Raw genomic sequence first — 26,271 nt, forward strand, 5'->3', positions numbered from 1 at the left:
CCGATTGGGTTTAAAGACGCGTGGCGGTGACGTCACGAGGAGCGACCGCTGCCGGCAGCCGGCAGTGGTGCGTCGGCGCTGAAACCACAGCAAATCAGCGTAGATCTTCATACACCAGCAGGGAGGTGCGGCCGGTGCAATGCATTGCATATGGAATCAGGTTTAATATCGCCGGCATATGTCTTCTTGTTTTGCGGCAGCAATACATTGCAATGCATAATAATAAAAACTATAAATTACAATAAGTACAAAAAAAAGGGAAAATACCGAGAAAATGTTCATGAGTTCATTGTGCATTCGGAAATCTGATGGTTCAGGGGAAGAATCTGTTCCTGAGACATTGAGTGTGCATCTTCAAGCTCCCGTACCTCCTCGATGGTAGCAATGAGAAGAGGGCATGTCCTGGGTGATGGGGGCCCTCAATGATGGGTGCCACTTTGAAGGTGTCTTTGCTGCAAGGGAGGATTGATAGAGCTGAGTTTACCACCTCTTACAACTTATTCCGATCCTGTGCGGTGGCCCTTCCATACCAGACAGTGATGCAACCAGTTAGAATGCTCTCCACAGTATATCTGTCAAAATTTACTAGTATCTTTGGTAACATAACAATTCTCCTCAAACTCCTGATGAAATATAACCACTATTGTGCCTTTTTTGTAACTGCATCAATATGTTGGGCCCAGGATAGATTCTCAGAGATATTGATGCCCTGGAACCTGAAACTACTTACCCTTTATGTTGCGGATCCCTCAATGAGGACTGATGTATGTTCCCACAGCTTACCCTTCCTGAAGTCCACCATCAATTCTTTGGCCTTACTAATGTTGAGTGTTATTGGGGTGACATCACTCAGCCAGCTGATTTATCCACTCCTGTACGCCTCCTCGTCACCATCTGAAATTCTGCCTACAGTAGCTGTGTAGTTGGCAAATTTAGAGATGGTATTTAAGAATAAGGGGTAGGCCATTTAGAACGAAGTTGAGGAAAAACTTTTTCACCCAGAGAGTGGTGGATATATAGAATGCTCTGCCCCAGAAGGCTGTGGAGGCCAAGTCTCTGGATGCTTTCAAGAAAGAGATGGATAGAGCTCTTAAAGATAGCGGAATCAAAGGTTATGGGGATAAGGCAGGAACTGGATACTGATTGTGGATGATCGGCCATGATCACAGTGAATGGCGGTGCTGGCTCGAAGGGCCGAATGGCCTACTCCTGCACCTATTGTCTATTGTTTATTTGAATTGTGCCTAGCCACACAGTTGTGGGTGTAGAGAGAGTAAAGCAGAGGGCCAAGTTTGCATCCTTGAGTTGTGCCAGTGTTTTTAGCGAAGTGATGTTATTTCTGATCCACACTGACTGTGGTCTCTCAGTGAGAAAATTAAGGAAACGTTGAAGAGGGAGGTACAGAGGCCTAGGTTTTGGAGCTTTTTGATTAGAACTGAGGGTTTAATTGTGTTGAATGCTAAGCTGTAGTAAATAAATAGCAGCCTGACATAAGTATTACTGTTGTCCAGGAAATCCAAGACCAAGTGGAGAACCAGTGAGGTTGCATCCACTGTAGACCTATTGTGGCGATAGACAAATTGCAGCGAGCCCTGCCGGAAGTTGATTCTGGCCACGACCAACTTCTCAAAGCACCTCATCACAGTAGATGTCAGTGCCACTGAGCGATAGTCATTGATAGTCATTGCTCTTCTTGGGCACTGCTATGATTGTCGCCCTTTTGAAGCTGGTAAGAATCTCCAACCGTAGCAGTGAGAAATTAAAGATGTCCTTGAACACTCCTGCCGATTGGTTGGCATGGGTTCTCAGAACCTTTCCATGGTGGACCCACCATGAGGGCCTTGCCAGGGTTCACTCTCTTGAAAGATGTTCTGACATCAGCCTCCTCAACAGAAACCACAGGGTCACTGCATACTGCAGGGATGTGCAGAGATGTAAGGCCAATGATGTTGTGGGGATGGAACTGGACTCTATGACGGTGGTGTCTGAAAAGAGGATGCTGTCCAAGTTGCATGCCATCTTGGACAATGTCTCCCATCCACTACATAATGTACTGGGTGGGCACAGGAGTACATTCAGCCAGAGACTCATTCCACTGAGATGCAACACTGAGCATCATAGGAAGTCATTCCTGCCTGTGGCCATCAAACTTTATATCTCCTCCCCTGGAGGGTCAGACACCCTGAGCCAATAGGGTAGTCCTGGACTTATTTCCATCTGGCATAATTTACATATTATTATTTAATTATTTATGGTTTTATATTGCTATATTTATACTCTATTCTTGGTTGGTGCAACTGTAACAAAAACCCAATTTCCCTCAGGATCAATAAAGTATGACTATGACTATGTAGATTCTCCCTTTTAAAGTGAGCATAAAAGGCATTGAACTCATCTGGGAGTGAATCATCGCTGCCATTCGTGATGTTAAGTTTCACTTTGTAGGAAGTAATGGCTGCAAACTCTGCCAGAGCTGACGTGAGCTCAGTAACAGCAGTACGTGTCTAGGTGCTCCAAAGCAGAGGGGAGCTGGGTTAAACAAGAGAAATCCAGAGGAACAAACACAAAATACTGGAGGAACTCAGCAGGTCAGGCAGCAGCTATGGAGAGTCATGGACATTAACTATTCATTCCTCTCTCTATTTGCTGAGTTCCACCAGCATTTGAACTAGTGAGACTGCATCCACTGTAGACAAATTGGTGAAGTGCAAAGAAGCAAGGGGATGTGTCGTAAATGGAAAAATGTAGAGAGGTGTGGACATATAGAGATCCACCAATCTTGAAAGATAGCAGGATGTAAACATACAAGGTTCAGTATGTTAGCTATGGCACGGAATACAAGAACAGAAAGATAATATTAGAACTGCACACACCATTGGAGCACAGCCTGAGCATCATGTGGAAGCCTGGTCTCCACATTAAACAAATTATGTTATTGTACAGGGGAGGATGTAGAAAAGATCTATGAGGAAGTGACAAGAAAACCAGGTCTATATTTTTATGCACACATTCTTTCTCTCACTCTCCTTTTTCTCCCTCTGTCCCTCTGACTATACCCCTTGCCCATCCTCTGGGTCACCCCCCCCTGTCTTTCTTCCCAGACCTCCTGTCCCATGATCCTCTCATATCCCTTTTGCCAATCACCTGTCCAGCTCTTGGCTCCATCCCTCCCCCTCCTGTCTTCTCCTATCATTTTGCATCTCCCCCTCCCCCTCCAGCTTTCAAATCTCTTACTCACTCTTCCTTCAGTTAGTCCTGACGAAGGGTCTCGGCCTGAAACGTCGACTGCGCCTCTTCCTACAGATGCTGCCTGGCCTGCTGCGTTCACCAGCAACTTTTATGTATGTTGCTATAAGGAAAGATTGGAGAGCTTGGATTGTTTTCTTTGGGACACTGGGGAGACTTAACTGAGAGGTATAAAATTATGAGGAGCCTAAATGAGTTAACAGGAAAGGTTTATTTCTCGAAGAGAGGGGTTAAAACTCAGGGGTGGAGATTTACAGCAGTAGTATTAGAGCAGGAATGGAAAAAATGTTTTCACCCAGAGCGTGTGTGTGAGTGAGTGTGAGAATGTGTGTGAGTTTGTGTGAGTGTGAGAGACAGAATGAGTGTGTGTGTGTGTGTGTGTGTGTGTGTGTGTGTGTGTTGGGGGGGGGGAGGGGGGTCTGGAACACTCTGCCTGAAATGTGAGCTACAGAAATCCTAATGACAATATTTTTGCTGATACTTGCATGTCAATGTTCTCAGTAATTCCTTTAAAGCCCTGACTGAACACGGAGAGGATGCAGCAGAGTCTAGTGGGAACAGGTCAATCAGCGTCTGTGGAGGGACAGTTCACGTTTTGGTTCGGATGAAGGTTCTTGATCTGAAACATCGACTGTCCATTTCCCTCTACAGAGGCTGCCTGACCCACTGAGCTTTTCCAGAAACAGGAGTCTAGGATCCAAGAGCACAATCTCAGAATAAAGGAACGTCTTTTTAAAGCTGAAGAGAAATTTCTGCACTGACTCTCCCCTCCCCCATCTACCTTTCATCCCTACTTATCGTCTGCCAGCTCTTGCTCCACTTCTTTATACCATCTATTACCCTTCTATCTTTCTATACAGATGAAGTTTCTTGACCAAAAACAATGACTGTCCACTTCCCTCCATAAATGCTGCCTGTCCTGAAAGTCAATAGGGCCTCAAGAGCAGATAGCACTCTTACTTAGTTCTCGGACTTAGAAGATAGGAATTTCAGTCATAAATCTAGAACCTCGTCTCCTATGTGCATGAGGGGGAATATACGTAGCACACCCCAGGATAACCGTGAGACCCTTTAAGATTGTAATAGCTTCAGCATTTTCTCTGCTGTTAGCTACAGGAAAGTCATTGGCAGGATCCTCCTCAATCAGCTCCTAATAGGGAACTAGCTCCATGAATTGGAGTGTGAATTAATCCACAATGGACATGATCTTCACTGCTATAGCTAATCCCAACCAACTGGTCTGTAAAAGACCCAATTCCAGTCAGACTGGGGTCAACCGCTGATGTGCCATCATTTCAATATTCTTGTAATCTTTCAGTCATCAATGTGTAGTGTGCAGATGAATCTTCTATTGGTACACATTCAGATCCCGAACTCCAAATTATTCATCCCCTGATTTGGTCAAAGAAGTGTGCAAGAAGTTGGACTTTATTCTCGACACAAAGATCTACATTGAGCTGCTCCGGACGTACATCACCACACCCTCAATCCTCCAACAATGAAGTTTCATGATGAGACCTTGGTAAATGTGCACAATGCTGTGTACCTGGTAGCCATTAAGACTTTGTGTGCCAAGATGGAAGAAGTGACTGAGTACTTTCCCTTTCATAGACTGACGGGGCAAATAGTACAATGTGAGATTGTTGTCACCCCTGGATTGGTGTATGAGGTTGTGTTGCTAACAAGGTAAATTGAAATTAAGGGACATTATCTCAGCTCTTGTTCTGTATAAACTTCCAAGAGGAGGATGTAAAGAGATAAATGATGGAAACAATGGAAAGGGAACTTTGGCTTGGTGGGCTAAGGGAAAGAATGAGAATAAGAGGTCCTCCACTCTATTGGACATCAAGAATGTGGAAGCAAAGAAAGCTTGCAATGGAAAGCAGCAGCCAGGGCTTAGACTGCTCGAGAAGGTGACAGACAGGAGGATGGGAAGATTCTGAACAGGTTATTTCAAAACAGCATTTATTTTCACATATATGTACATTTTGGCTCGGATAACCACCAAACCAAAAACATCCTTCAAGTTAATGAGGGCTGTGGGAGAGTTGTTCCACTCATTAAAGTCTGTATTGCGATGTAGCGAGACATTAAATGATGCTTAGTTTAATATTCATTTTTGTACAATAGCCACAAAGGGCGGACCAAACTGTTCACTTTTTCTGTCTCCAGGCACAATAGGGCTGATCATGGAGCCGGTCACAGTATCGCAGGTCAGCCCCAGTCTCTAGGTGATGAACTGTTCTAATCCTTGAACCACAGGCTGCACCTTAGCTGGCAGAGGTTAGAAGTCCATCGAGCTGTGAGCCAGATAGTCCTTGCGGCCGATGTTGCTGACCTGCTTCGTCTGCATGGCCTCCAGTTTTGGACAGTCTGTGATACGATGTCCCAAACCACCACAAAAAGTACAGCCTCGTTCACCTGCACAATGAAGCACAATGACACACAAGGTTAGTTCCACACCTGAATTTAGACAGCACACTGCTGAGCCTCTCACAGCAACATTCGCTTCGGCTCGTGCTTGTCAGCAACGGTTACAACAACCACGATCCTTCCCCCACCCACGCAACAGTGGTGAGACTCACCCACCTGATTTGTCAAGCAGTCGCAGTGTAAATGGATGGGAGGGCAAGGTTGGGGGGGGGTGGGAATGGCATCTGCAGTCTCATGTCTCCAAACAGCAGTAGCAGACACAATTTGACATGGGAAAAAAAAAGTGAGGTCATCCATGCCAAGATAAATTTTAAAAAGCAATGTATTTCTTAAATGAGGAGTGATTAATTGATGTATAGAGAACATGGGTTTCCAACTCACTGAAAGTTAATAAGTAGCTTCAGCAAGCAATTAGGAAGGCAACCTGTACAATGCCTTTACTGTGAGAGGATTTCAGTAGATAGTAATAACATCCTTCTCCAATTATTGAGGGCACTGGTAAAACAGCAACTGGAGTATTATCTACTGGTCTGGTCTCCCAACCCAAGGAAGCATAAACTGTGATAAAGGAAAAATAGTGAATGTTCCTGGATTGAGTGCTGAGACGGCAGGTTCGCCTGAGAGTGGAGGACAGTTCAAAACTTACAATGGTTATAATTTAGGATGAGGGCGGAGGTCTCATTGGAATGTGTGGGGCATGGAAGTGAGTCTAAAATGACAATCTCCTTGACTAGCGAATCTACAATCAGGCATCAGTCTTAATATGGGGGCAGGGGGCGAGGGGGTTCTGTTGCTTAGATTGGAAAAGGGAAGAAATTTCTTTACCCGGGGGTACTGAACTTTTGAAATTATCTGACAAATATTCTGACAGTCTGCATCACTGTCTGGTATGGGGGGGTGGGGTGGCTACTGCACAGGACCGAAAGAAGCTGCAGAGGGTTGTAAATCTAGTCAGCTCCATCTTGGGCACTAGCCTACAAAGTACCCAGGACATCTTCAGGGAGTGGTGTCTCAGAAAGTCAGCGTCCATTATTAAGGACCCCCAGTACCCAGGGCATGCCCTTTTCTCACAGTTACCATCAGGTAGGAGATACAGAAGCCTGAAGGCACACACTCTGATACAGGAACAGCTTCTTCCCCTCTGCCATCCGATTCCTAAATGGATATTGAGCACTTGGACACTGCCTCACTTTTTTAATACATAGTATTTATGATTTTTGTATGATTTTTAATTTATTCAATATACATATACTGTATAAAGTATCCTAAGTACTTTTTTCTCTTCTATATTATGTATTGCATTGAACTGCTGCTGCTAAGTTAACAAATTTCACATCACATGCCTGTGATAATAAAACTAATTCTGATAAGAATGACGTAGAGGTTAAACTGCTCACTATGTTCAAGACTGAGATCAACAGATTTTTATGTATTGAGAGGCGTGAGATAAACGCAGAAACAGACAGCTGAATAAATAATTAGCCACTGAATGGTGCAACAAGAACAAGAGGCAGAATTACCTACTCTTATTCTATTTCTTAGCTTATGAATGTATATAGATTTAAGATATAACTTTTAAAAACTCTTAAAGACTTGAGTTTGTTAGAATCCACCACCATCTCTCTTTGAGGGGAGAGAGAGAGTAATTTTAGAAGAAATGTAAATACTCAGGTAGACGCAGCCCTTGCTCAGGCAGATGGAATCAAATCCACCCCGTGATTGTTCTTCTTGGACACTAATGATCTGAAAATGCAAGGAGAGCACAATTTCCACAATTTCTGCAGATGACAGAACACAAAGGTGGAGTGAGTAGTAACAGGCAGAGCGTGTAATGGGCAGGTAGATGGCAAATGGAACTATAGCATGCTCAATGAGAAAGGCAATATAAACCAAAGGACACATTTCTGAAAGTAGAACAAAGGGATCTGTGGATAAAAAACAGTTTGTTCACAGTGGCAGGGTGATTTGAGAAAATGGTTAAAAAGCAGGAATAGTGGGTTTTATTTTGTACAGAGTACAAAAGCAAAGACATAAATTGTATGAAACACTGGCTCAGCCACAGCTGGTGTACTACATCCAGCTCTGGGCACTGCACCGTAGCAAAATTGTAATGGTTTTTGGAGTGGGTGTAGAGATTTATCAAAATGAATCCAGGAATGTGGCATTCATTATGTGGATACACTTGGGAAGCTGGTGTTCTTAATGACACAGTGAAGGCTGACAGGAGATCTGATCAGCTAACTAAAATTATAAAGTGTACAAAGTAGATGGAAAGAAACATTCCCTGCTGAATGGGAAGAGAAACAAAAACAAGACAAGGATTATTTTTTGTTATACACACAGTGCAAGGTTAGGATCTGGAAGGCAAGGCCAGGTGGAGGATTGGAGGCAAGTTAACTGTAATTGGAATTAATTGGCGAGTTGGATAAGTGACTGAACGAAAAGGACCTGCGGCTGTGGAGTGAGCAAGGCAGCAGGACTGACTGGACTAATCTCATGTGGAACTGGTACTGACTCAACAGGCCGAATGCCTCCTTCCATACGACAACCATTCTATAATTCATCAAACCTGGGAGAAATTATCTCATTTCACTTCTCACTGCAGATACAGCATCTCGCTGAATCTAAGAGCCTATCCCATCAACTCCTCATAAGCACAGGTGCAGTTTATCCCATGAAACTTACAGCATATAGTAGCAGAAAGTGCAGTTTCATGCTTTCCCAGTGTTGAGGGAGTGCTTTAATACTGCCTCACTACTCATTACTGTAATTGCTGGTCTTGCACACCATGAAGGTACTCTCTGTACTAATGTTGGCAGAAAGACAAAATGGAAACACACAGCTTCCTGCATAACATCTACTTTAAAGGACATCCGGCTGTCCCCTCATACAACATGGTGAGTTGAGGCAATGGACCATAATTTTATTTCTAAATTCTCAAGAGTTTTTTTCAGGTCACTCTTTCCAAGTGTCCTGCCCTGGGTAACTGGAACTGCTTTCAGTACAGCTCAATGTACAAAAGTTAAAGCCAAATCTCCCTGGGATGGACAATTGCTGTTTCCCAGCAATGGCTAACAGAAAGTCTGATGCTCTGTCAATTCAAGACTTTCCACTCCAACATTTCAATGTTAGGTGGAGAGCTTAAACCAGCTGCTGTTTGCCAGTGATAAGCCAACATACCTTCGATATCCAGCATGGTTTCATCTCCTGTCTGAAGCACCTGCAGAACAGGTGGGACCTTTTGTTTAGCTTCCAGTAACAAGGCCTTTAGATCCATTAGAACCGACTCGTCTGAGAGAGAAACACACATTAACAAAAATATGTATTTTAAGAATTTATTACCTAAATTTAACATACAGGACATCAAATTCATATAAAGGCTTGGAAAACGAATGACCTTTACGTCAAAAGAACAAAGCAACTATTATTGCCCACTGGCTTTTAGATATTAAACATTTACTTTGCCCTCCTGGGTAATTCTTGTCAATGGGGCAATCAATATGGTTTAACAAATTTATTACATTCCTTGCAACATAACCAAAGGCATGAATAAAAGGAAGCCAGTGCAGTTGTGTGTCCTGTGAACTATCGGGAAGGAGAAACCATAGTTCATGGAACCATAGTAAGACACATTGGAAGCATTGCTATGGGAAGTATTGCCATTAACACAGGTAGAATGGAGCTGGAGAAACTAGAATGGAATAGGAGGCAGGGAGGAGATAATGTAATCAAGATAGCCATGAGAATATGTGGCTTTTGACAGTTCTAACCCATCTACTGTTGGAGAAAGATAAATCAGGAAACAGGAAGGGGAAGGTCAGATATGGACAGAGTAAAGTTGACGCAGGGTAGAGACTGATGAAACATTTGAGTTCAAGGCTCAAGGAAGAAACAATGTGCATATATAGAGTTGAGGGAAGCGTCCTGAGTAGGACTAAAACCAGGACTGTTTTGCATATCCCACAAAGAGATTGGTATAGTTTGGATAAATACAGGTTTCCAACTCTACACTTTGTGTTGGAAGAAGTTAGTGGATGTTCAATGTGAGGACAACTTCAGTGAAGCAAGGGAGGTTGATGGTAGAGAAAGATTGATGGTCCTCTGTTCAAAGAAGTGAAGAACCCCGGGATATCTTGCTGCAGGGGTGGGGGGTGGTATAGAGGAATTGACATCTATAGGGACAATGTGGTAGTAGGGAACTGTGAAGTCAAAGGCCATGGTTGGAAGATTTCCAGTTCCGTGATGAAATCACAGTCCAGAGGAGAGGTCTGAGGTGGCATAAGAGAGCTGACGCTCAGTCTTTGCAAGGTAAAGATGGGTATGAACAATAAACAAAAGCTTTGCCCTTGTCAGCAGTACAGAGGATGATGCTATTCTGAACGGTAGATCGAATCCGGTACTCCTTCCCATCACCTTGGCCCAGCTCATCCTGAAGGATGTATGATTAAGAGGAATTCAAATAAAACATACTTACACTTTTCCTGAGAACAGTTAAATATTGGGTGCCATCCAAGTGCTGTGTTCACCCATTTCCAACAACTGTACAATGTAAAACTTCTGTTGGGGACTAATAGTCAGAGTCACCACTTACCACAAGCTTTGTTGATAAAAGTTGTTGCTATTCCCGTTTTCCCTGATCGCCCAGTACGTCCAATCCTGTGAACTGAATATTGGGAAAGTATTCAGATTAAATTCCCAAAACAGGGCTAGACTGACAACAGCTGAATATGTCAGCCACCATTACACTACAGAGTACATTGGCATGTGGAAACATAAAGGGCAGAGTTTGAAGCACCATTGAGGGAGAATGAGGTGCTACTCTCCAGGACCAACAGTTTAAACTAGAGAGGAAAAGTAACAAGTAAAAGTGGATAATTTCAGTGGATAGGACATTAATAAATATACCTAAAAAGGGAATAAGAGGAGGTTTCTTATATCATGGATAGGCAGCCTGTAATTCCTGTATCATGGAACATGATCAAGTAACAGCCAAAATGCATGCATGTCTAGAACCGGGGTCTTTGTCTCAAAATAAGGGGCAGTCATTCAGAACAGAGATGGGAAGAAATTTCTTCATTCAGAATGTTTGTGAATCTTTGGAATTCTCCACCCTAGACAGCAATGAAGGCTCAGTCCTCAGTCCCACTGGGTATACACACAACAGACTAGTCAGTTTTTAGACATTAAAAGAATCAAAGAGATATAGAGTAAGTGCAGGAAATGCCAACAAGGTAAAAGATCAGCCACTGAAAGGTGCAGCAGGCTTGAGGGGAAGAATGGCCTACTTCTCCCACTTCTTACATTCTTAACATGAAGTAGCAAAACTAAGGGGGGGGGGGCACCTTACCATCTGTTACAGGCTTCCAGAGGAGTTTCATAGGGAAGGAGGGGACAACATACCCTTGTCACATTACTCAACGTCTTGCTGCCAATGATATCCTTTACTTTAGACCATGAGACCACACGTTAGCAGTTTCAGAGCTAGCTGACTATATCCCTGAAATGTGGTAGCTTCTTGTTTCCCATGGGCAGTCCTTTGCTACACAGTACCACATTGTGGGTGGCTCATTTTTAGTACCACATGTGGTTTGGGAATGGCACACAACTTGACAAACGGTCACACATTTGCTATCCTAAATTCCAGGAGGTGCAGCATGTTCCTCCTGAAACATAGGATCCAAAAAAATTCACAGCCTCCTTAGTTGCTGTGAGATCCCAGGCTCAAGCTGGGTCAGTTGTTGGTACTTTCTGCACACAAGGCTCCCGAGACACAAAGTTCCCACTTACCAGAGGAATTGCAGGCCATAGCTCCCAGCTACCATCCATTATCAGACAATTTTTAAGAATATCTCATACAGTAAACGTTTCTCTATCCCGTTTAGATATGCTTATTAATTTATTATGCTTATTGAACTAGTCCAGCCTGCGTCTTTTTCTATCTTTGCTTCACTAGTTTCTCAATGATAATTTTCCAAATAATGCAAGCTGAATTTTTGGTTTAGTAGCCAACAACACCCTCCTCCCAGCTTCAGAGAATTCTCTTGCTCACCAAATGCCTGTTCTTTACACTGAGAATCTCTGCGGAAATGTGTGAGGTATTCATGGAACAGATGCAAATGGTTTTCTCACCATAATTCTCTATTTCTTCAGGCATATCATAGTTAATCACATGCTGAATATTTGGGAAGTCCAAGCCTTTTGATGCAACATCGGTTGCCACAAGCACATCCTTGTTACCTTCCCGGAATGCCTCAATGGCCTTAGTCCGCTCTTCTTGGTCTGAAAAGACACATAATTGGAACAAATCCAAGATTAGGTTAGGGTTAAATCAATGGGTTGCTGGGTGTTGTGGTGCGAAAGGCTGGAAGGGTATAAAACTCACTGTATTTATAAATACAATAAATAAATACCATTTCTCATTTATTATTATTTGGTTTTCTTCATATATTTGAACAGTTTGCAATCTTTTACACTTTTTTGTCTATCTTTGTGTGTAGTTCTTCACTGTTTCTATTGTGTTTCCTTGCATCCATCTACTGTGAATGCCCACAAGAAAATGAATCTCAGAATGTATATCATGACATGCAAGAACTCAAGTACTTTGATAATAAATTTACTTTGAACTTTGAAGTTCTAGTCCGCACGACAATGTCTGCAGTATATCTGGGAGGCACAGAAGTGGCAAGTGCACCTTGATATGGAAAGGCGTGAGGAAATGCAACTCAGGTGAGGTTATTACCTGCATTACTCCTGTCCCTTCGTCCCTGCCCCCCGACGATGTTTAATGAGCATCATTGCTCCCTTTAACCTTCACAAAACATCAAATTCAGATATGAGTGCAGACAATGTGCACTGGGACTCACCTTTCCCTCCATGTATGGCAACAGCTTCCACACCCTTCAAAAGAAGGTATTCATGGATGGCATCCACATCAGCTTTCTTCTCTGCAAATATCAGCACCTGAAAAGGTACATTGAAGTTTGTCATTAATTAACAATGCTCATTAAGTTTTTGAGGACTCACAAAACCCTGATTTTGCTTCATAGAAACCACAGGAAAAACTACAGCACAGAAACAGGCCTTTTGGCCCTTCTTGGCTGTGCCGAACCATTTTCTGCCTAGTCCCACTGACCTGCACACGGACCATATCCCTCCATACACCTCCCATCCATGTATCTGTCCAATTTATTCTTAAATGTTAAAAAAGAACCCGCATTTACTACGTCATCTGGCAGCTCATTCCACACTCCCACCACTCTCTGTGTGAAGAAGCCCCCCCCACAATGCTCCCTTTAAACTTTCCCCCCTCACCCTTAACCCATGTCCTCTGGTTTTTTTCTCCCCTTGCCTCAGTGGAAAAAGCCTGCTTGCATTCACTCTATCTATACCCATCATAATTTTATATACCTCTATCAAATCTCCCCTCATTCTTCTACGCTCCAGGGAATAAAGTCCTAACCTATTCAACCTTTCTCTGTAACTGAGTTTCTCAAGTCCCGGCAACATCCTTGTAAACCTTCTCTGCACTCTTTCAACCTTATTTATATCTTTCCTGTAATTTGGTGACCAAAACTGAACACAATACTCCAGATTTGGCCTCACCAATGCCTTATACAACCTCATCATAACATTCCAGCTCTTATACTCAATATTTTGATTAATAAAGGCCAATGTACCAAAAGCTCTCTTTACAATCCTATCTACCTGTGACGCCACTTTTAGGGAATTTTGTATCTGTATTCCCAGATCCCTCTGTTCTACTGCACTCCTCAATGCCTTACCATTTACCCTGTATGTTCTACCTTGGTTTGTCCTTCCAAAGTGCAATACCTCACACTTTTCTGTATTAAACTCCATCCGCCATTTTTCAGCCCATTTTTCCAGCTGGTCCAAGTCCCTCTGCAGGCTCTGAAAACCTTCCTCACTGTCTACTACACCTCCAATCTTTGTATCATCAGCAAATTTGCTGATCCAATTTACCACATTATCATCCAGATCATTGATATAGATGACAAATAACAATGGACCCAGCACTGATCCCTGTGGCACACCACTAGTCACAGGCCTCCGCTCAGAGAAGCAATCCTCCACTACCACTCTTTGGCTTCTTCCATTGAGCCAATATCTAATCCAATTTACCACCTCTCCATGTATACCTAGCCAATGAATTTTCCTAACTAACCTCCCATGCAGGACCTTGTCAAAGGCCTTACTGAAGTCCATGTAGACAATATCCACTGCCTTCCCTTCATCCACTTTCCTGGTAACCCCCTCAAAAAACTCCAACAGATTGGTCAAACATGACCTACCGCACACAAAGCCATGTTGACTCTCCCTAATAAGTCCCTGTCTATCCAAATGCTTGTAGATTCTATCTCTTAGTACTCCCTCCAATAACTTACCCACTACCAACATCAAACTTATCGGCCTATAATTTCCCTGATTACTTTTCGATCCTTTTTTAAACAACGGAACAACATGAGCCATTCTCCAATCCTCCGGCACCTCACCCTTAGACACCAACATTTTAAATATATCTGCCAGGGCCCTTGCAATTTCAACACTAGTCTCCTTCAAGGTCCGAGGGAATACCCTGTCAGGTCCTGGGGATTTATCCACTTTAATTTGCCTCAAGATAGCAAGCACCTCCTCCTTTTCAATCTGTACAGTTTCCATGATCTCACTACTTGTCTCCCTTAATTCCATAGACTTCATGCCAGTTTCCTTAGTAAATACAGACACAAAAAAACCATTTAAGATCTCCCCCATTTCTTTTGGTTCTGCAACATAGCTGACCACTCTGATCTTCAAGAGGACCAATTTTATCCCTTTCAATCCTTTTACCTTTAATATACCTGTAAAAGCTCTTTGGATTATCCTTCACTTTGACTGCCAAGGCAACCTCATATCTTCTTTTAGCCCTCCTGATTTCTTTCTTAAGTATTTTCTTGCACTTTTTATACTTCTCAAGCACCTTATTTACTCCCTGTTTCCTATACATGTCATACAACTCTCTCTTCTTCTTTATCAGAGTTGCAATATCCCTTGAGTACCAAGGTTCCTTATTCCTATTCACTTTGCCTTTAATCCTGACAGGAACATACAAGCTCTGCACTCTCAAAATTTCTCCTTTGAAGGCTTCCCACCTACCGATCACATCCTTGCCAGAGAACAACCTGTTCCAATCCACGCTTTTTAGATCCTTTCTCATTTCTTCAAATTTGGCCTTCTTCCAGATCAGAACCTCAACCCTAGGACCAGATCTATCCTTGTCCATGATCAAGTTGAAACTAATGGTGTTATGAGCACTGGAACGAAAGTGCTCCCCTACACAGACTTCTGTCACTTTACACCTTTCTTCAGAATTTATTTTTCTGTAGTTCCTTCAGATACAGCACCTTATCATATTCTCTGTAATTTTGATTGCAACCTCAAATTCTTTGTTTAATACAGTCTGGATTGACTGTGGTTCCATTTTTAGAATATGTATATTGTCATACTTGCTCTGTCTCTCTCACTCACACACACACACACGATGAGCATTGTAATATTTTCAGGGACTCAGCTAGGGAACTGTGTACAATGTGGAATGATTTATTGCCTTTGTGAGAGAGGTCACTACTGAGGGTGCATAACACTGAATGTGACAGAGGGAAGTGTAACAATCTTATTTCTGTAAAGAGATGAGGTAGAACCTCATCACAGATACATGGATGAGCACTTAAAAAGCTGTAACCTACAAGACTGCAGATCAGGAAAAGGGAAGTGAAGATAACTTTAGTAGCTGCAATTTTGCTCAGCAAGGACACGTTAGGCCAATTGGCTTCATATAGAACATAGAAATCTACAGCACGTTACAGGCCCTTTGGCCCACAATGTTGTGCCGACCATGTAACCCACTCTAGAAACTGCCTAGAATTTCCCTACCGCACAGCCCTCTGTTTTTCTAGGCTCCATGTACTTATCTGAGACTCTCTTAAAAGACCCTATTGTATCCACCTCCACCAACACACCATATGCCTTCTTAGGAACACTGATAACCTGCACAGCAGCTTTGAGCGTCCTACGGACCCGGACCCCAAAATCTCTCTGATTCTCCACACTGCCAAGAGTCTTACCATTAATACTATATTCTGTCAAAATTTGACCTACCAAAATGAACCACTTCACACCAGTCTGGGTTGAACACCATCTGCCACTTCTCAGCCCAGTTCCACATCCTATCGATGTCCCGCAGTAACCTCTAACAGCCCTCCATACTATCCACAGCACCCCCAACCTTTGTGTCATCAGCAAACTTACTAACTCATCCCTCCACTTCCTCGTCCAGGTCATTTATAAAAATCACAAAGAGCAGGGGGTCCCAGAACAGATCCCTGTGGAACCCACTGGTCACCGACCTCGTTGCAGAATACGATCCCTCTACAACCACGCATTCACAAAGCAAGGTCTCCTTGGATCCCATGCCTCTTTACTTTCTGAATGAGCCTTGCGTGGGGAACCTTATAAAATGCCTGACTGAAATCCATACACACTACATCCACTGCTCTACTTTATCAATGTGTTTTGTTACGTCCTTAAAGAATTCCATCAGGCTCGTAAGGCACGACCTGCCCTTGACAAAGCTGACTATCCCTACTCAGAATATGTCTCTCCAAATGCTCATAAATCCTGCCTCTCAGGATCTTCAACAACTTGCCCACCACTGAAGTAAGAATCAGAATAAGAATCAGGTTTATTATCACCGGCATGTGACGTGAAGTTTGTTAACTTAGCAGCAGCAATTCAATGCAATACATAATATAGTCATACTTTATTGATCCCGGGGGAAATTGGTTAAATTGGTTAAAAGACAGAAAAAAAAATAATAAATAAATCAATTACAGTATACGTATATTGAATAGATTTTTTAAAATGTGCAAAAAACAGAAATACCATGTATTAAAAAAAGTGAGGTAGTGTCCAAGGGTTCAATGTCCATTTAGGAATCAGATGGCAGAGGGGAAGAAGCTGTTCCTGAATCGCTGAGTGTGTGCCTTCAGGCTTCTGTACCTCCTACCTGATGATAACAGTGAGAAAAGGGCTTGCCCTGGGTGCAGGAGGTCTTTAATAATGGACGCTGCCTTTCTGTGACACTGCTCCCTGAAGATGTCCTGGGTACTTTGCAGGCTAGTGCCCAAGATGGAGCTGACTAGAATTACAACCCTCTGCAGCTTCTTTTGGTCCTGTGCAGTAGCCCCCCATACCAGACAGTGATGCAGCCGGTCAGAATGCTCTCCACGGTGCATCTGCAAAAGTTTTTGAGTGTATTTGTTGACATGCCAAATCTCTTCAAACTCCTAATGAAGTATAGTCACTATCTTGCCTTCTTTATAACAACATCGATATGTTGGGACCACGTTAGATCCTCAGAGATCTTGACACCCAGGAACTTGAAACTGCTCACTTCTGATCCCTCTATGAGTATTGGTATGTGTTCCTTCGTCTTACCCTTCCTGAAGTCCACAATCAGTTCTTTCATCTTACTGACGTTGAGTGCCAGGTTGTTGTTGTGGCACCACTCCACTAGTTGGCATATCTCACTCTTGTACGCCTTCTTGTCACCACCTGAGATTCTACCAACAAATGGTTGCATTGTCAGCAAATGTATAGATGGTATTTGAGCTATGCCTAGCCACACAGTCATGGGTATAGAGAGAGTAGATCAGTGGGCTAAGCACACACCCGAGGTGCGCCAGTGTTGATCATCAGCGAGGTATGTATGTCATCACCAATCCGCACAGATTACGGTCTTCCAGTTAAGAAGTCAAGGATCCAATTGCAGAGGGAGGTACAGATGCCCAGGTTCTGCAACTTCTCAATCAGGATTGTGGGAATGATGATATTAAATGCTGAGCTACAGTTGATGAACAGCATCCTGACATAGGTGTTTCTGTTGTCCAGGTGGTCTAAAGCCATGTGAAGAGCCATTGAGATTGCATCTGTCATTGACCTATTGTGGCAATAGGCAAATTGCAGTGGGTCCAGGTCCTTGCTGAGGCAGGAGTTCAGTCTAGTCATGACCAACCTCTCAAAGCATTTCATCACTGTCGATGTGAGTGCTACCGGGTGATAGTCATTAAGGCAGCTCACATCGTTCTTCTTAGGCACTGCTATAATTGTTGCCTTTTTGAAGCAAGTGGGAACTTCCGGCCATAGCAGTGAGAAGTGAAAATGTTTCTGAATACTCCCGCTAGTTTGTTGGTACAGGTTTTCAGAGCCTTACCAGGTACACCATCGGGACCTTCCGCCTTGCGAGGGTTCACTGTCTTTAAAGACAACTTAACATCGGCCTCTGAGACAGAGATCACAGGGTCATCAGGTGCAGCAGGGATCTTCACAGCTGTAGTTATATTCTCCCTTTCAAAGAGGGTATAGAAGGTGTTGAGTTCATCTGGTAGTGAAACATCATTGCTATTCATGCTATTGGTTTAGCTTTGTAGAAAGTAATGTCTTGCAAACCCTGCCAGAGTTGACGTACATCCGATGTCAGCTTCAACCTCGTTTGAAATTGTCTCTTCGCCCTTGAAATAGCCCTCTGCAAATCATACCTGGTTTTCTGGTACAAGCCTGGGTCGCCAGATTTGAATGCCACAGATCTGGCCTTCAGCAGACAATGTACCTCCTGGTTCATCCACAGCTTTTGGTTTGGGAATGTACAGTAAATCTTTGTAGGCACATACTCATCCACACAGGTTTTAATGAAGTCAGTAACAACTGCAGCATTCTCATCCAGGTTCAAAGATGAATCTCTGAATACAGTCCAGTCCACCGATTCAAAGCAGCCCTGTAGGTGCTCCTGTGCTTCCCTTGTCCAAACCTTCTTGGTCCTCACTACTGGTGCTGCAGTCTTCAGTCTCTGCCTATACTCAGGGAGTAGAAGTACAGCCAGGTGATCAGACTTCCCGAAGTGAGGGCGAGGAATAGCACGGTAGGCATTCTTGATGGTGGTGTAGCAATGGTTCAGTGTGTTGTTTCCTCTGGTATTGCAAGTGATTTGTTGATGGTAGTTGCTTAGTGATTTTTTTCAGACTGGCCTGGTTAAACTCTCCCAAAACAATAGTGAAGGTATTAGGGTGCACTGTTTCATGCATGTTGATCCCATTGCTCAGATCATCTGAAGCCTGGTGACAGTGGCCTGAGCTGGAATGTAAACTACTACCAGAACGACCCCAGAGAACTCCCGTGGTAGATAAAAAGGACGGCACTTTACTGCTAGATATTCCTGGTCTGGTGAGCAGAATTGGGACAGCATTGATATATTTGTGCACCAAGAAGAGTTGATCATGAGGCACACTCCTCCACCTCTGCTTTTGAAAGACTCTATAGATCTATCCTGACAATGTATAGTAAACCCGCTGATCTGAATCACTGCATCCGGTATGGAAGGGGTTAAACAGGATTCTGTAAATCAAAGGACACTCGCAGTCCTAATGTCCCTCTGATTCAGCACCTTAGCTCTGAGATAATTGATTATATTCACCAGAGACTGGAGTTTGCCAGCAAGATAATTGGTATAGGGAGTTTAAAACCCAGTTTTCTTAAACGCACTTGTAACCTCGCTCTGCACCAGTGCTTCCTCCGAGGTGTCCTAACGTGGGCACTTCTGACCACAATCGGTGTTGTTTCCGTCAGTTTTAAGCAGCGGTCATTTGTTTAAACACATTAAGACATCTTTGTTGACTGTACTGACCTTGGAAGCAGTTGTGCTTTTTAGCTGTATCAGGCTGAAACGGGAATATTGAATCGTATCCATTGAGAGTACTGCTGCTACTCAAGTTGCGCCTGGGCGCATCGGAAAACTCACTGGTCTATAATTTCCTGGGTTATCTCTACCACCTTTCTTGATCCTCCAATCCTCTGGTACTTCTCCCGTCCTTATTGATAATTCACTCACTTCCCAGAGCAGCCTGGGGTATATCTCATCTGGTCCCGGCGACATCTAACTTAATGCTTTTCAAAAGCTCCAGCACATCCTCTTTCTTAACATATATATGCTCAAGTGTTTTAGTCTGCTGTAAGTCATCTCCACAATTGCCAAGGTCCTTTTCCCTGGTGAATACTGAAGCAAAGTATTCATTAAATACCACCGCTACCTTCTCCGGCTCCATGCATGTTTCCACTCTCACACCTGTTCGGTCCTATTCTCACGTGGCTCATCCTCTTGCTCTTCACATATATGTGGAATGCCTTGGCACTTTCCTTAATCTTGCTCACCAAAGCCTTCTCATGGCTCCTTCTAGCCCTCCTAATTTCACTCTTAAACTCTTTTCGGGCAACCTTGTAATTTTCTAGAGCTCTATCTGTACTAGTTTCTTGAACCTTCTGTATGCTTTTCTTTTCTTAACTAGATTTTCCACATCCTTTGTACAACATGGTTCCTCTACCCTTCCATCCTTTCCCTGCCTCAATGGAACATACCTATGAAGAACACCGTGCAGAACATTTGCCACATGTCTGCTGTTCATTTCCCTGAGAAAATCTGCTCCAAATTTATGCTCCCAAGTTCCTGCCTAATATCATCATATTTCCCCCTACCCCAATGAAATGCTTTCCCAAATTGACTGCTCCTATCCCTCTCCAGCACTATGGCAAAGGAACACAGAACATAGAATATAGAATAGTACAGCACATTACAGGCCCTTCCGTCCACAATGTTGTGCCGACCCTCAAACCCTGCCTCCCATAAAAACCCCCACCTTAAATTCCTCCATATACCTGTCTAGTAGTCCCTTCTTAAACTTCACGAGTGTATATGCCTCCACCACTGACTCAGGCAGAGCATTCCACGCACCAACCATTCTCTGAGTAAAAAACCTTCCTCTAATATCCCCCTTGAACTTCCCACTCCTTATCTTAAAACCATGTCCTCCTGTATTGAGCAGTGGTGCCCTGGGGAAGAGGCACTAGTTATCCACTCTATCTATTCCTCTTATTATCTGGTACACCTCTATCATGTCTCCTCTCATCCTCCTTCTCTCCAAAGAGTAAAGCCCTAGCTCCCTTAATCTCTGATCATAATGCATACCCTCTAAACCAGGCAGCATCTTGGTAAATCTCCTCTGTACCCTTTACAATGCTTCCACATCCTTCCTGTAGTGAGGTGACCAGAACTGGACATAGGACTCCAAGTGTGGCCTAACCAGAGTTTTATAGAGCTGCATCATTACATCGCAACTCTTAAACTCTATCCCTTGACTTATGAAAGCTAACACCCCATAAGCTTTCTTAACTACCCTATCTAGCTGTGAGGCAACTTTCAGGGATCTGTGGAAACATAGAAAATAGGTGCAGGAGTAGGCCATTCGGCCCTTTGAGCCTGCACCGCCAATTATTATGATCATGGCTGATCATCCAACTCAGAACCCTGCACCAGCCTTCCCTCCATACCCCCTGATCCCCGTAGCCACAAGCGCCATATCTAACTCCCTCTTAAATATAGCCAATGAACTGGCCTCAACTGTTTCCTGGGGCAGAGAATTCCACAGATTCACCACTCTCTGTGTGAAGAGTTTTTCCTAATCTCGGTCCTAAAAGGCTTCCCCTTTATCCTCAAACTGTGACCCCTCGTTCTGGACTTCCCCAACATCGGGAACAATCTTCCTGCATCTAGCCTGTCCAATCCCTTTAGGATTTTATATGTTTCAATCAGATCCCCCCTCAATCTTCTAAATTCCAACGAGTACAAGCCCAGTTCATCCAGCCTTTCTTCATATGAAAGTCCTGCCATCCCAGGAATCAATCTGGTGAACCTTCTTTGTACTCCCTCTATGGCAAGGATGTCTTTCCTCAGATTAGGGGACCAAAACTGCACACAATACTCCAGGTGTGGTCTCACCAAGGCCTTGTACAACTGCAGTAGTACCTCCCTGCTCCTGTACTCGAATCCTCTCGCTATAAATGCCAGCATACCATTCGCCTTTTTCACTGCCTGCTGTACCTGCATGTCCACTTTCAATGACTGATGTATAATGACACCCAGGTCTCGTTGCACCTCCCCTTTCCCTAATCGGCCACCATTCAGATAATAATCTGTTTTCCTATTTTTGCCACCAAAGTGGATAACTTCACATTTATCCACATTAAATTGCATCTGCCATGAATTTACCCGCTCACCCAACCTATCCAAGTCACCCTGCATCCTCTTAGCATCCTCCTCACAGCTAACACTGCCGCCCAGCTTCGTGTCATCTGCAAACTTGGAGATGCTGCATTTAATTCCCTCATCCAAGTCATTAATATATATTGTAAACAACTGGGGTCCCAGCACTGAGCCTTGCGGTACCCCACTAGTCACTGCCTGCCATTCTGAAAAGGTCCCGTTTATTCCCACTCTTTGCTTCCTGTCTGCTAACCAATTCTCCACCCACACCAATACCTTACCCCCAATACCGTGTGCTTTAAATTTGCACACTAATCTCCTGTGTGGGACCTTGTCAAAAGCCTTTTGAAAATCCAAATATACCACATCCACTGGTTCTCCCCTATCCACTCTACTAGTTACATCCTCAAAAAATTCTATGAGATTCGTCAGACATGATTTTCCTTTCACAAATCCATGCTGACTTTGTCCGATCATTTCACCGCTTTCCAAATGTGCTGTTATCACATCCTTGATAACTGACTCCAGCAGTTTCCCCACCACCGACGTTAGGCTAACCGGTCTATAATTCCCCAGTTTCTCTCTCCCTCCTTTTTTAAAAAGTGGGGTTACATTAGCCACCCTCCAACCCTCAGGAACTAGTCCAGAATCTAACGAGTTTTGAAAAATTATCACTAATGCATCCACTATTTCTTGGGCTACTTCCTTAAGCACTCTGGGATGCAGACCATCTGGCCCTGGGGATCTATCTGCCTTTAACCCCTTCAATTTACCTAACACCACTTCCCTACTAACATGTATTTCGCTCAGTTCCTCCATCTCACTGGACCCTCTGTCCCCTACTATTTCTGGAAGATTATTTATGTCCTCCTTAGTGAAGACAGAACCAAAGTAATTATTCAATTGGTCTGCCATGTCCTTGCTCCCCATAATCAATTCACCTGTTTCTGTCTGCAGGGGACCTACATTTGTCTTAACCAATCTTTTTCTTTTCACATATCTATAAAAGCTTTTACAGTCAGTTTTTATGTTCCCTGCCACTTTTCTCTCATAATCTTTTTTCCCCTTCCTAATTAAGCCCTTTGTCCTCCTCTGCTGAACTCTGAATTTCTCCCAGTCCTCAGGTGGGCCACTTTTTCTGGCTAATTTGTATGCTTCTTCTTTGGAATTGATACTATCCCTAATTTCTCTTGTCAGCCACGGGTGCACTACCTTCCTTGATTTATTCTTTTGCCAAACTGGGATGAACAATTGTTGTAGTTCATCCATGCAATCCTTAAATGCTTGCCATTGCATATCCACCGTCAATCCTTTAAGTGTCATTTGCCAGGCTATCTTAGCTAATTCACGTCTCATACCTTCAAAGTTACCCCTCTTTAAGTTCAGAACCTTTGTTTCTGAATTAACTATGTCACTCTCCATCTTAATGAAGAATTCCACCATATTATGGTCACTCTTACCCAAGGGGCCTCTCACGACAAGATCGCTAATTAACCCTTCCTCATTGCTCAAAACCCAGTCTAGAATAGCCTGCTCTCTAGTTGGTTCCTCGACATGTTGCTTCAAAAAACCATCCCGCATACATTCCAAGAAATCCTCTTCCTCAGCACCTTTACCAATTTGGTTCACCCAATCTACATGTAGATTGAAGTCACCCATTATAACTGCTGTTCCTTTATTGCACACATTTCTAATTTCCTGTTTAATACCATCTCCGACCTCACTACTACTGTTAGGTGGCCTGTACACAACTCCCACCAGCATTTTCTGCCCCTTGGTGTTACGCAGCTCTACCCATATCGATTCCACATCTTCCCGGCTTATGTCCTTCCTTTCTATTGCGTTAATCTCATCTTTAACCAGCAACGCCACCCCACCTCCTTTTCTTTCATGTCTGTCCCTCCTAAATATTGAATATCCCTGAACGTTGAGCTCCCATCCTTGGTCACCCTGGAGCCATGTCTCTGTGATCCCAACTATATCATAATCATTAATAACAATCTGCACTTTCAATTCATCCACCTTGTTACGAATGCTCCTTGCATTGACACACAAAGCCTTCAGGCGCTCTTTTACAACTCTCTTAGCCCTTATACAATTATGTTGAAAAGTGGCCCTTTTTGATGCTTGCCCTGGATTTGTCGGCCTGCCACTTTTACTTTTCTCCTTACTACTTTTTGCTTCTACCCTCACTTTACACCCCTCTGTCTCTCTGCACTGCTTCCCATCCCCCTGTTGTGAACTAACCTCCTCTCGCCTAGCCTCTTTAATTTGATTCCCACCCCCCAACCATTCTAGTTTAAAGTCACCTCAGTAGCCCTCGCTAATCTCCCTGCCAGGATATTGGTCCCCCTAGGATTCAAGTGTAACCCGTCCTTTTTGTACAGGTCACGCCTGCGCCAAAAGAGGTCCCAATGATCCAAAAACTTGAATCCCTGCCTCCTGCTCCAATCCCTCAGCCACGCATTTATCCTCCACCTCATCGCATTCCTATTCTCACTGTCGCATGGCACAGGCAGTAATCCCGAGATTACTACCTTTGCAGTCCTTTTTCTCAACTCCCTTCCTAGCTCCCTATATTCTCCTTTCAGGACCTCCTCCCTTTTCCTACCTATGTCATTGGTACCTCGAGATCCCTCTACTCCTCCACACTACCAAGTATCCTGCCATTTACTTTGTACTCTGCCTTGGAGTTTGTTCTTCCGAAGTGTACCACCTCACACTTCGCCAGGTTGAACTCCATCTGCCACTTCTCAGCCCACTTCTGCATCCTATCAATGTCTCTCTGCAATCTTTCACAATCCTCTACACTATCTACAACACCACCAACCTTTGTGTCGTCTGCAAACTTACCAACCCACCCTTCTACCCCCACTTCCAGGTTGTTAATAAAAATCACGAAAAGTAGAGGTCCCAGAACAGATCCTTGTGGGACACCAGTAGTCACAATCCTCCAATCTGAATGTACTCCCTCCACCACCACCCTCTGCCTTCTGCAGGCAAGCCAATTCTGAATCCACCTGGCCAAATTTCCCTGGATCCCATACCTTCTGACTTTCTGAATAAGCCTACTGTGTGGAACCTCGTCAAATGCCTTACTAAAATCCATATAGATCACATCCAGTGCACTACACTCATCTGTATGTCTAGTCACCTCCTCAAAGAACTCTATCAGGCTTATTAGACACGATCTGCCCTTCACAAAGCCAAGCTAACTGTCCATGATCAGACCATGATTCTCTAAATGCCCACAGATCCTATCTCTAAGAATCTTTTCCAACAGCTTTCCCACCACAGACGTAAGGCTCACTGGTCTATAATTACCCGGACTATCCCTACAACCTTTTTTAAACAAGGGGACAACATTCGCCTCCCTCCAAATCTCCGGTACCACTCTCGTGGACGAGAACATAAAAATCCTAGCCAGAGGCTCAGCAATCTCTTCTCTCGCCTCATGGAGCAGCCTGGGGAATATTCTGTCAGGCCCCGGGGACTTATCTGTCCTAATGTATTTTAGCAACTCCAACACCTCCTCTCCCTTAATATCAACATGCTCCAGAACATCAATCTCACTCATTTTGTCCTCACCATCATCAAGTTCCCTCTCCTTAGTGAATACTGAAGAGAAGTATTCATTGAGGACCTCGCTCACTTCCACAGCCTCCAGGCACATCTTCACACCTTTATCTCTAATCAGTCCTACCTTCACTCCTGTCATCCTTTTGTTCTTCACGTAATTGAAGAACGCCTTGGGGTTTTCCTTTACCCTACTCACCAAGGCCTTCTCATGCCCCCTTCTTGCTCTCCTCAGCCCCTTCTTAAGCTCCTTTCTTGCTACCCTATATTCCTCAATAGACCCATCTGATCCTTGCTTCCTAAACCTCATGTATGCTGCCTTCTTCCACCTGACTAGATTTTCCACCTCACTTGTCACCCATGGTGCCTTCACCCTACCATTCTTTATCTTCCTCACCGGGACAAATTTATCCCTAACATCCTGCAAGAGATCTCTAAATATCGACCACATGTCCATCGTACATTTCCCTGCAAAAACATCATCCCAATTCACACCCGCAAGTTCTAGCCTTATAGCCTCATAACTTGCCCTTCCCCAATTAAAGTTTTCCTGTCCTCTCTGATTCTATCCTTTTCCATGATAATGCTGAAGGCCAGGGAGCGGTGGTCATTATCCCCCAGATGCCCACCCACTGAGAGATCTGTGGCCTGACCTAGTTCATTACCTAGTACTAGATCTAGTGTGGCATTCCCCCTAGTCGGTTTCTCCACATACTGTGACAGGAATCCGTCCTGGACACACTTAACAAACACTACCCCATCTAAACCCTTGGAACTAATCAGGTGCCAATCAATATTAGGGAAGTTAAAGTCACCCATGATAACAACCCTGTTATTTTTGCACCTTTCCAAAGATAGAGTTGCGATCACTACCT

At 43.8% G+C, this 26,271-nt stretch overlaps 1 protein-coding gene across 1 annotated transcript in view; it reads right to left on the reverse strand.

Annotated features, from left to right (window-relative positions):
* Positions 1–4,625: 4,625 nt before the first annotated feature.
* LOC134336576 (probable ATP-dependent RNA helicase DDX41) overlaps positions 4,626–26,271 on the reverse strand; it is a 65,025-nt gene continuing 43,379 nt past the window's right edge. Inside the window, exons 13-17 of the mRNA XM_063030863.1 lie at positions 12,543–12,639; positions 11,809–11,958; positions 10,271–10,342; positions 8,860–8,970; positions 4,626–5,667 (exon numbers count right to left, since the gene is read on the reverse strand). Of these exons, the coding sequence (XP_062886933.1) occupies positions 5,531–5,667; positions 8,860–8,970; positions 10,271–10,342; positions 11,809–11,958; positions 12,543–12,639 (567 nt within the window). The 3' untranslated portion in view covers positions 4,626–5,530. The remainder of the gene's footprint in view (positions 5,668–8,859; positions 8,971–10,270; positions 10,343–11,808; positions 11,959–12,542; positions 12,640–26,271) is intronic.

The sequence above is a fragment of the Mobula hypostoma genome, chromosome 22, assembly GCF_963921235.1.
Source record: "Mobula hypostoma chromosome 22, sMobHyp1.1, whole genome shotgun sequence".
Taxonomy (NCBI): domain Eukaryota; kingdom Metazoa; phylum Chordata; class Chondrichthyes; order Myliobatiformes; family Myliobatidae; genus Mobula; species Mobula hypostoma.